General features: G+C 44.7%; 1 protein-coding gene across 1 annotated transcript; it reads left to right on the top strand.

Annotated features, from left to right (window-relative positions):
• The first annotated feature begins 1,281 nt into the window (after positions 1-1,281).
• On the top strand, positions 1,282-11,104 carry LOC126999044 (putative diacyglycerol O-acyltransferase Mb3154c). The gene is made up of 5 exons (XM_050861420.1): positions 1,282-2,533; positions 2,673-2,803; positions 2,884-3,066; positions 3,424-3,501; positions 9,845-11,104. Exons 1-5 carry the CDS (start codon positions 1,398-1,400, stop codon positions 10,123-10,125), a joined length of 1,809 nt encoding a protein of 602 aa, XP_050717377.1. The 5' UTR covers positions 1,282-1,397; the 3' UTR covers positions 10,126-11,104.
• Positions 11,105-11,529: the final 425 nt, after the last annotated feature.

Genomic DNA, 11,529 nt, shown 5'->3' with positions numbered 1-11,529 from the left:
ACTGCCTTTAGAGCCTCGTCAGTGGTACTCCACTTTCATGGCGGGAGTTTTGCCTTCGCTGGACTCCTCTCTGCCTATTATCATCACTCCTCCTCCATTTTTTTTACGTTGACCTTAATCTTGATGTCACAGGTGGCCTGATATTTTGCTCCCAGGCTTTTGTATCGGTAGCTCCTGTGAAAGAAAACAAACGTACAGAAAGACAGTGTTCAACTGAAATGCCGAGATTTTTTCTCTCTTTTCTACTACACCCGGTCCCACACGTCCTCTGCGTATACCGAAACACACGATAAATTAATCAAGACAAGGAGAGGGTTTTGCCGGCCGCCCGGGATTGAACCCGCGACCAGTGTGACGGGAGAGTCACGTACGTGACTCTCCCCGAGTCTCCCGTCACACTGGTACATACGTACCACTCTACCAGTCGGCCAAAGAGGTACCCCGCTCACTGAGTGGGTTACGGGAGGCTCCTCCATCAGGCCTAGTCGCCGCACTACACAACTACTCGGGGCAAGATATCGATATTGCCTACATCTTTCACGCCACATGCTCTCCAATAACTCTTTCACTGCCTCTACCCCATGATCCTCCGAGGGCACTTGGTACTAAAGGCATCAGTGTCTATGTCTCACTGCAACTATACATGCAGTAAGACAGGGAGCACAAGCGACTTAAGATTCGAGTCTTTGTCCATGCATAGATATTCTCGCCCATGCCTATAGTTCCTTACGCAAAAGTTAAACATGCACCATCTTCACTCTTTCCTAGAGATGTGCCGATACCTCGATGTTGGCCGATACCGATACCAGTAGTCATTTTTCCGCCGATACCGATAGACACAAATGGCCGGCCGAAACCGATACCGATGATGATTTTTTTTTTTCATTACATATCTGTTAGATTACAAAATTATTGAAGTACTTGTATTATAAAATTAGAAATAAGGGAGTTTGGGAATAACTATAATTGGATGGGCTCGAAAGTTGATAGTAAAAAAAAAAAAAGTCTTAAACCATATAATAAATAAAACATAAAAGTATCGGAGTATCGACCAGATTTTCACGTACTCTGCCTATACCGATACTACAAATAAAGGCCCAGTACTGCCGATACCGATACTATCGGCACATCTCTACTAAGGACTATACGTACAGTGGCGGCAACCTGGTGGCTCCGTATGAAAGCTCCCATTTGAGATATTGCTTTATAGTGAATGGGAGCCACCGGGAGTGGCGATCACCGGTTGCGCGAGCGAGCCACCGTCAGATTGCAGTTGTTCTGCCGGCACGCAGTGGCCTCGTATGAAAGGCTCCATTGAAAACTATAGGAGGTAACTAGTTACTGCCTCGTGTGGAAGCGGCTCTCGTGGATACATCCGAAATTTCGATAGTTCATTTATGGAAACCTTAATCTGGACAAACTGGTTTCACTGTAGCGGCCAGTGGTTGTGCGTGAGGAGACGGTGCAGCCGGGAAGCCAGCCGCAGCACTGCAGCAGCGCACACTACTTCTGCGTTAACTTGGTTGCGGACGTGTGTAGCCACCCTCCCTCACCAACGTTATTATTTTTTTTCCCGCCTGCCTGAACTAGCATTGGTCATGAATATGACCGGAGTCGCGTGTGCGATACGAGGGTCAAAAACTTTTTGGGGAGCAATTGTCTTGGTGTCACTGCTGCCCTTGATAGTGCCTCTACTTGCAGTCCTTTGGGCATGGCGGTGTCTCGCTCTGGTGGTTGTGTTTGTCAAATATAGAAAAATGGTATATGTGGCTTCCGGCCTCGAGGCACTCTTTGCTTTGGATTCAGCGGGGGCAAGAGCAGTGATAAGTGGGGTACTGGTGATGCGAGGACGTGTGGAAATCGCTACCGTGAGAGCACGACTTACGAAACATGTCCTGGACGCCCGGGACTGCAGAGGAAAACTATTACATCCCAAGTTCAGGCAAATGGTGAAAAAACGATGTGGCGTAGTGGTTTGGGTATGGGAGGAAAATTTTCAAGTAGCAAGTCACGTTCGGGAGGTGGAAAGAGAGCTAAAGGACGAGGTTGACCTTCTGGAGGAGATCACTGCCCGTAATAATCTTCCCTTCGTGCAAGGTCACTCTTGTTGGGAAATGCTTGTGACATCACTAGCTAGCTATGGCAAACATCAGGAACCTCACACCGCAGTTATGGTGCGCCTTCACCATTCACTTGGCGACGGCCGTTCCTTTATCGGTCTGCTTCTTTCTGCACTGGTAGACCGCCCTCTTGAGAAGCTTCAGTCTGTCCCTGTGGCCCGCCACCACAAGCAGGACGGTCGTCTCGCTCGTTGGAGTCGTTTCCTATGGGCAGTTTTTAATACGCCGTGGGTGTTGCGTCGTGTGTTGAGACGGGGTGAATCGTCGCCACTTCACGGTTGCCGCTTAGATGGTACCAAACTACTAGCATGGTCCTCTCCACTCTCTTTGGCTGACCTTAAAGCGGGTCGTTCCTTGGCTGGGGTGACTGTCAATGATCTGCTGTTGACAGCCCTGGCTCAAGCTTTGCACAGGTTAGTAAAATTTTAATGGAACATAGTTAGTGTCATAGTGTGCTTAGCAAACTCTTGCAGTGCTACTTTAAATGACACACGACTTCACATTGACATGCTTCGTTGACCTGACATCGCATTCCGCTTTGTGCTTCGGCAGACACCTGAAAAACATGGGAGCAGCAGCACCACAGCGGATGGTGACCGTGTTGCCCGTGGATGTCACCGCACCTAATGATCAACTTTCGGTCGCCAATCGATTGTCTCTCTGCACCTTTTCTCTGCCTACGGGTTAGTCTTGATATACATCAGACAGCCACCCTTATATTCACGTGCTAGTCACTGGGACAATATCATAAATACTTTTGCAGGTTCGATGACACCCATTGCCCGTTTAGAGGCTGTACATCAGCGACTGGAAGTTTTAAAGGAATCTCCTGACATATGGGTCAACTATTTAGCGTTAGACCTACTGACCAACTTGCTGCCTTCACCTCTGGCTCGCCGCGCCCTTAATACCCATGGCGTAACTCTAGTGGCCTCCAATCTTCCTGGTGAGTTCCTCTCTCCAGTTTGTTTCATCATCCTGACTCCATCACATGACACTCAGGCAATGTGAGAAGCCCCACGGGCCAAGAGGTTTAGAGGCAGAGAAGGTACAGGAGGAAGTGGATTGGCTTGTTAGGGCTTCCTCGCTCCTTGAGTGAATTAGTATGTATTTACTAAAATAACGTGTTGTAATATAATTCTTACTGGTCATGCTAAATGGGCAATAAGAACCTGTAGAACATGTTTAGCTTGTCAAAGGCTGTTAGTTTTGTTGTGTTGTTGATGATTAAGTATACATGGGGTAGCCTAAGTATTGTGCTGCAAGGTATTTGGAGCTTGTCGTGATGGTCTGGTTATTTCAGGGCCTCAGGAGACGATACACATGTTTGGAGGAGCTGTGGACGACATTATGTTCTGGATTCCTAACAAGAGCCGCACAGGTGTGTGATTACCTCTTCCTCCTCCTCCTCAGTGATTTCTCGGTTAATTGTACGCCTGCGTATCTTTCCCAAACCCTTATTAACCCTTTTATTTTTGCCCCCCGCCCCCCCCCCCAGCACTTATCGATCACTACCATGCTGGCTAGTAGGTACTATCGTAACCACTTCTCCCGAGTCCACCAAAAGTCATCTCTCACTCATGAGGAGTAGAAATGGCAGCGCCTGGGAGAAGTGACTGACAAAAGAGAGAGAGAGAGAGAGAGAGAGAATATCCGCTGTATTTATTATATTGAAGTAATCATCAATACAGCTCGATATTATTATTATTTTTAGTAGTAGTAGTATAGTAATTACTATAGTAGTAGTATCATTATTATTATTTATAAGAGAGAGAGAGAGAGAGAGAGAGAGAGAGAGAGAGAGAGAGAGAGAGAGAGAGAATATTCGCTGTATTTGTTATATTGAAGTAATCATCAATACAGCTCGATATTATTATCATTATTATTATTATTATTATTATTATTAGTAGTAGTAGTAGTAGTAGTAGTAGTATCATTATTATTATTTATAACAACAATAACATCTCAGTCTGAACAGAGGACCCAGTGCAAGCAAATGTCAATCTCTCTCTCTCTCTCTCTCTCTCTCTCTCTCTCTCTCTCTCTCTCTTGTATTTTCCATCTTTGTCTCACACACACACACACACACACACACACACACACTTTTTACTTCAGTTTTATTTCTTTCTTTGCCTGTATTCTTTCTCTATTTCCTCCCATCATCATAATTTCCCCTGTCCCTCACTCTTATTTCCTTACACAATCCTTTCTCTCTTTAGGTTTAAGGACAGACCACCTAGTCTGGACCATGGGGTCTGTGTGGTCTGATTTTCTATGTAAATCTCTCTCTCTCTCTCTCTCTCTCTCTCTCTCTCTCTCTCTCTCTCTCTCTCTCTCTCTCTCTCTCTCTCTCTCTCTCTCTCTCTCTCTCTCTCTCTCTCTCTCTCTCTCTCTTCTTAAAATCATCACCATCCATTACTTATCACTTTCAATTATTTATCTTTCTTGTCCCCAGTCTCCTTCCTTCCTTCCTTCCTTCCTTCCTCTTCCATCTCCACCGCCGTTAATCCCTCCCCTGCCTCTTTCTACTTCTGTGTCTACTCACACACACACACACACACACACACACACACACACACTGTAGTTGAAATATAAGTCATTCATATTGATACAAGAATCAAAGCAGGCTGTTAGCAAATTTCACCTTTCTTAATCCAGCTATTTTTATACGAACATCGTAACGAAAATTATTGTCCTTGGCGAAGAGAGAGAGAGAGAGAGAGAGAGAGAGAGAGAGAGAGAGAGAGAGAGAGAGAGAGAGAGAGAGAGAGAATGATAAAATCAAGAAGTTACAATGAAGTTAAAAAACAGATATAATATGTACAATGGTCTATGTTATGCATCAAAGGAAATTAAATTTGTACGGGACATGAGATTGAGCGGCGATCATGTTAGTGCTTGCTTGTACTGTTGTACACTGCCATGTACGTACAGTCATCGTCAGAGGCAGTCATGGCGCGCCGCCTTGAGCTGAGTGACGAACAGAGTTATTCATTTAGTATTTAATTTTGAACAATAACTAAAAAGTCAGAATGACTGAATCACTGATTCTGATGTCTGCTACTGATTGACTGATTGCGTCCGATTCACTGTAAAAAAAATATATATATATATATATATATATATATATATATATATATATATATATATATATATATATATATATATATATATATATATATATATATATATATATTTGAATTCTAAAGTGGAGCACATCTTGACCCACTCTCCCTTCGCTGAAATCTCCATCCTAGGAGATTTCAATGTTCACCACCAGCTTTGGCTTTCATCCTCTTTCACTGACCATCCTGGTGAACAAGCCTACAACTTTGCTATCCTCAACGACCTAGAGCAGTTGGTCCAGCACCCTACACGTATTCCTGACCGTCTTGGAGATCGGCCCAACATTCTAGACCTCTTCCTTACCTCAAACCCTTCTGCTTATTCTGTCAAACTGTTCTCTCCGTTGGGCTCCTCCGATCACAATCTTATTTCTGCATCCTGTCCTATCGCTCCTGTACATCCTCTGGACCCACCGAAGAGGCGATGCTTCTGGCATTTTGCTTCAGCTCGGTGGGACGACCTGAGGATGTACTTTTCCGATTTCCCGTGGAATGATTATTGCTTCCAGGATAGAGACCCCTCTGTGTGTGCTCAGCGCATCACAGAGGTGATTATCTCTGGAATGGAGCATACATTCCTCGTTCTTTCTCTACTCCTCACGCTAAAAGCCTTGGTTTAATCACGCTTGTTCTCGTGCTGTCAATGATAGAGGTAGCTCACAAAAGATACCAGAGCCTTCAAACTAATGCTAATTATGAACTTTACATTTCTGCCCGAAATCGTGCCAAATCTATTCTCCGACTAACCAAAAATTCTTTCATTAATAGAAAATGTCAAAACCTTGCTTTCTCTAACTCTTCCCGTGACTTCTGGCATCTAGCCAAAAACATCTCCTCCAACTTCACTTCATCTTTCCCTCCACTCCTCAGTCCTGACGGCACCACTGCCGTCTCATCTATCTCTAAGGCTGAACTCTTCTCTCAAAATTTTTTCTAAAAACTCCACTCTGGACGATTCTGGGCATATTCCTCCTACTCATCCCCCCACTGACTCCTTTATGCCTGTTATAAAGATTCTTCAAAATGATGTTTTCTATGCCCTCTCTGGCCTCAATCCTCAGAAGGCTTATGGACCTGATGGAGTGCCTCCTATTGTCCTTAAAAACTGTGCCTCCGTGCTGTCACCCTGCCTGGTCAAACTCTTTCGCCTCTGCCTGTCAACATCTACCTTTCCTTCTTGCTGGAAGTATGCCTTCACACAGCCTGTACCTAAGAAGGGTGACCGCTCCAATCCCTCAAACTACCGTCCTATTGCTTTACTTTCTTGTCTATCTAAAGCTTTTGAATCAATCCTTAACCGTAAGATTCAAAAGCACCTTTCCACTTCTGACCTTCTATCTGATCGCCAGTATGGGTTCCGCAAGGGGCGTTCTACTGGTGATCTCCTAGCCTTCTTAACTGACTCTTGGTCATCCTCTCTTAGCCGTTTCGGTGAAACTTTTGCTATTGCGCTGGACATATCAAAAGCTTTTGATAGGGTCTGGCACAAATCTTTGCTTTCTAAACTACCCTCCTACGGTTTCTATCCTTCTCTCTGTACCTTTATCTCCAGTTTCCTTTCTGACCGTTCTATTTCTGCCGTGGTAGACGGTCACTGTTCTTACAATAAATCTATTAACAGTGGTGTCCCACAGGGTTCTGTCCTATCTCACATTCTTTTTCTGTTGTTCATTGATGATCTTCTTTCCAAAACGAACTGTCCTATCCATTCCTACGCCGATGATTCCACTCTGCATTATTCAACTTCTTTTAATAGAAGACCCACCCTTCAGGAACTTAACGACTCAAGGCTGGAGGCTGCAGAACGCTTAGCCTCAGACCTTACTATTATTTCCGATTGGGGCAAGAAGAACCTGGTGTCCTTCAACGCCTCAAAAACACAGTTTCTCCACCTATCCACTCGACACAATCTTCCAAACAACTATCCCCTATTCTTTGACAACACCCAGCTATCACCTTCCTCAACACTAAACATCCTCGGTCTATCCTTAACTCAAAATCTCAACTGGAAACTTCATATCTCATCTCTTACTAAATCAGCTTCCTCGAGGCTGGGCGTTCTGTACCGTCTCCGCCAGTTCTTCTCCCCTGCACAGTTGCTGTCCATATACAGGGGCCTTGTCCGCCCTCGTATGGAGTATGCATCTCATGTGTGGTGGGCTCCACTCACACAGCTCTTCTGGACAGAGTGGAGGCAAAGGCTCTTCGTCTCATCAGCTCTCCTCCTCATACTGATAGTCTTCTACCTCTTAAATTCCGCCGCAATGTTGCCTCTCTTTCTATCTTCTATCGATATTTCCACGCTGACTGCTCTTCTGAACTTGCTAACTGCATGCCTCCCCCTCCCGCGGCCCCGCTGCACTCGACTTTCTACTCATGCTCATCCCTATACTGTCCAAACCCCTTATGCAAGAGTTAACCAGCATCTTCACTCTTTCATCCCTCACGCTGGTAAACTCTGGAACAATCTTCCTTCATCTGTATTTCCTCCTGCCTACGACTTGAACTCTTTCAAGAGGAAGGTATCAGGACACCTCTCCTCCCGAAACTGACTTATCTTTCGGCAACCTCTATGGATTCATTTTAGGAGCAGCAGTAGCGGGATTTTTTTTATTAATGTTTACTTTTTTGTGCCCTTGAGCTGTCTCCTTTGCTGTAAATATATATATATATATATATATATATATATATATATATATATATATATATATATATATATATATATATATATATATCTGTGAGCATGCCGCGCTAAGTACCGCAGGATTTTTCAGTGCGGTCCGCGGTAGTGCGGTATTTTCAGGAAGCTTGCGGTAGTGCGGTACTACCGCACTAAGTACCGCACTTGCCCACCTCTGGACTGGGAAGGCTGCTAGTATTAAATACAGAGGAATAGTAATTGTTTAAAGGCGGCTTTACACCTGGCAATTCCTGGCCGGTAATACAGCCGCGACGATCTAGCGGCTAGACCGGCTGGGTGCTCTCGGGAGCAAGTACCTTCACACGTGGGAGGAGCCGCCGGGAGCATCAAGACGTAAACTGCTAGTAAATGCAAGGGCATGAGTTCATCCCAGACACCCCAAAAAGCTACTACCATATCTTGAAACCACAGTGAGTTTGGTCCATTAGCCTAATATTGTAGAAATACTTTAAGTAAACGAGTTTTATCATAAGTATTATTGATTGATTGTTTATTGTTGCATTTAACAACAAAGGAGAAGGGAGGAACATGCCATCCCAACCCCCAGGTATTACAAAGTGTGATTATATAATACACGAAAATAATCGTTCCTTACCTCCCTCGATATCTCGCAAAGAGATAAACATTTCCCGCAATGTTGCTGCCACTCTCTCAAAAGTTGTTTTGCGCAGACTCTGCTTATTATAGCGCTTAACTTGTGGGTCCCACAAGTGTTGATGCTGCCTACTTCCTCTTGCAATGCCACCTCGGCCTCCCGGCTCCAAATCTTGTTATCTGCATCTGTCATTTCTTGTTTTATTGGAGCCGCCATGTTGTTTACCCAGCCGCCAGTCGGCAATACAAGACGGACACGCTCAGCTGCAGAGAACTTGCCGCGAGAAGTGCTCCCAGACCCAGACCCAGACCAAAAATGCTGCCGGCAGCACGTCGCAGCTGCATTGCCGACTAGCCTAAGGAATTGCCAGGTGTAAAGCCGCCTTTAGCACCGTCACTGTTTACTTGTTAGAGGTCCAATTCCATGGCACTTCTGATCGCCTTCCTATTGTTTATAATTATAACTGAAGAAGGATTTCTGATCATTTTTACAGTTGGCCTGCGAGTAATCTTTTTACTCGCAGGCCATTCAGGGGGCCCCCGATGAGGCAATGATTAAAAATCAAATATATCAGTAAAATAAATAAAACCAACAAAATAATGTGAAAATATCTTTTTACTTTCCCTAAATTTACTGCTTTTCCCTTCGTAATATTTTCATTTTAGCTAAAATACAATAAGTAATGTGTCAACACTGCAACAAACAACAGTGGCAACACTGGAATCAGCTGAACTCATTGTCATTACCAGGGCCCGAATTCACAAACAGACTCAATAACTACGAACTAACATAACTACGCACTATTGATTATTCCCACTCGCAAAAGAAGCTTATATAGTTATCATTTACTGATCATCGATCAGTATAATTCATGTCACACACACACACACACACACACACACATATATATATATATATATATATATATATATATATATATATATATATATATATATATATATAGCTATATATATATATAAGCTTCTTTTGCGAGTGGGAATAAAAAAAACTATTCACAATGTGCCCTAAATTTGAAGCAGGTAGATAGTCAATGATTAAAATTATCGCGCATTGTACATTCATCAATAACTCACAAGTTCCCACATGTGTGAGACAAAGGGAGCATGCATGTGTGCGTGAATGTTGCCAATCTTGGCGGAGGTCTGCTGGCCACGATTTGCAAATCGGGGTGATCAGGGAAGATCGGGACTGTGAATGTGTGCGAGCACACATTCACACAAGGACCAATACCGGACTAACCCTACCTTCTGTTAATCCTGGCTTCATCCATGTACTGCTACAGGGGTCGGAGTGTCCATGATGAGTTATCGTGGCCGCGTGCGCCTGGGCGTCAACGTGGACACAGCACTCGTGAAATCTGAGGAGGTTGCTCGTCAGTTAATTGAGGACACTGTCATACAAACCACCTCCCTGCTGATGGACCTTAGAGCAGCTGAAGCCGACTCTGCTAATGCTCCAAGTGCTTCAGAATTCGAGTTCCTGTTGAGCAAGCAAACTCGACTCCCGACATCCCCAGATCGCCCTGTTCGAGAAGATCAAGTCCCATCGACACCTACAGACTGATGACCCACCGAAAGTAAGTGTGTGAAATGAGAGAGAGAGAGAGAGAGAGAGAGAGAGAGAGAGAGATTCCGCGTTCACCCACCATGCCTGTTGGACGTTATATAATGGGAGAGGCCATTAGTGTTAGTCAAATATCACAACTATACACAGGCTACTATATAATACATTACATATTGCCAATTCACTGCGGTCAGTGCGCGGCACACTGAGGGGAGGTGTCGAATTTATTAAGCTTGCTGGAGAAGTGGGCGGTGGAGGCGCCTCGGGTGGTATAGTGAAACCAGCTTGTCTACATCGGTTTGGCGTTGGCTACTCTGGTATCTTCTAGTCCGTCATTCTGCTCATGCGCCTCCGTGGAGCAGTGGTTATTGTGCCAAGCTAGGATGTAGCAGCCACTGCTGAAAGCCATGTGCTCTGCTTCCCCGGTGACCCAAGAAAATGTGGCGCTGCAGCACAGACTCATTAAGTGTATTCGTGTCAATGTTTTCGTTTCCCCTCTTCTTGAATCTCCTGTGCCGTCTATGTATTTTCATTGTCGCTGTCCTCGTCTCCCTGTCTGTTGTGTCGTGTCTTCATTGTTCACTTTTCTTGTTACTCGTTTATCTTCCACGGTCTGTCCTCGTCTTGCTACAGTTCTCCTCTAAATATTATGCCACATATACACCAACACAAATGTAACCTACACAGTACAACATTCACACACACGCACATACCCACAACCACCTCTTTTATGTGTCTTGTCCATGTCGATGACCTGTGTATGTTTTTTTTACTTCTCTTGTTACTCTTTTATCTTCCACTGTCTGTCCTTGTCTTGCAACAGTTCTCTAAATATTGTGCCACATATACACCCAACACATAAATGTTACCTACACTACAACATTCACACACACGCACATACACACAACCACCTCTTTTATGTGTCTTGTCCATGATGATGATCTGTGTGTGTTTTTGTGAATAAAGTAACCCTGACGGATATGACATTTCTCAATCCGTGAACCAATTAGCACTCGGAACACTCACTACCACCAACAAGGAATCTAGGGCAGTGGGCGAGCAGCTCACCCAGTTGTTCATTCTCCCTTTCAGACTGGGGTATCTAGGAAAACCTGGAGAAGGTATAGTGAAACCAGCTTGTCGAGATCGTTTTGGCGTTGGCTACTCTGGTATTTCCTAGTCCGTCATTCTGCCCATGCGCTCTCCGTGGAGCAGTGGTTATTGTGCCAAGCTAGGAATACGTGGGCTCGGGTTCGAATCCCGACCCGGGCAGTGGGCGTGCAGCTCACCCAGTTGTTCATCCTCCCTTTCAGACTGGGGTATCTAGGAAAACCTGGAGAAGGTAAAGCCGTGGCAATCCCAGACTTGGTAAAAGTTGGGAGAGGTAATCTTCGGTTACCAGGA

The sequence above is a fragment of the Eriocheir sinensis genome, chromosome 15, assembly GCF_024679095.1.
Source record: "Eriocheir sinensis breed Jianghai 21 chromosome 15, ASM2467909v1, whole genome shotgun sequence".
NCBI lineage: Eukaryota > Metazoa > Arthropoda > Malacostraca > Decapoda > Varunidae > Eriocheir > Eriocheir sinensis.
This window is presented reverse-complemented; position numbering and strand designations above follow the sequence as displayed.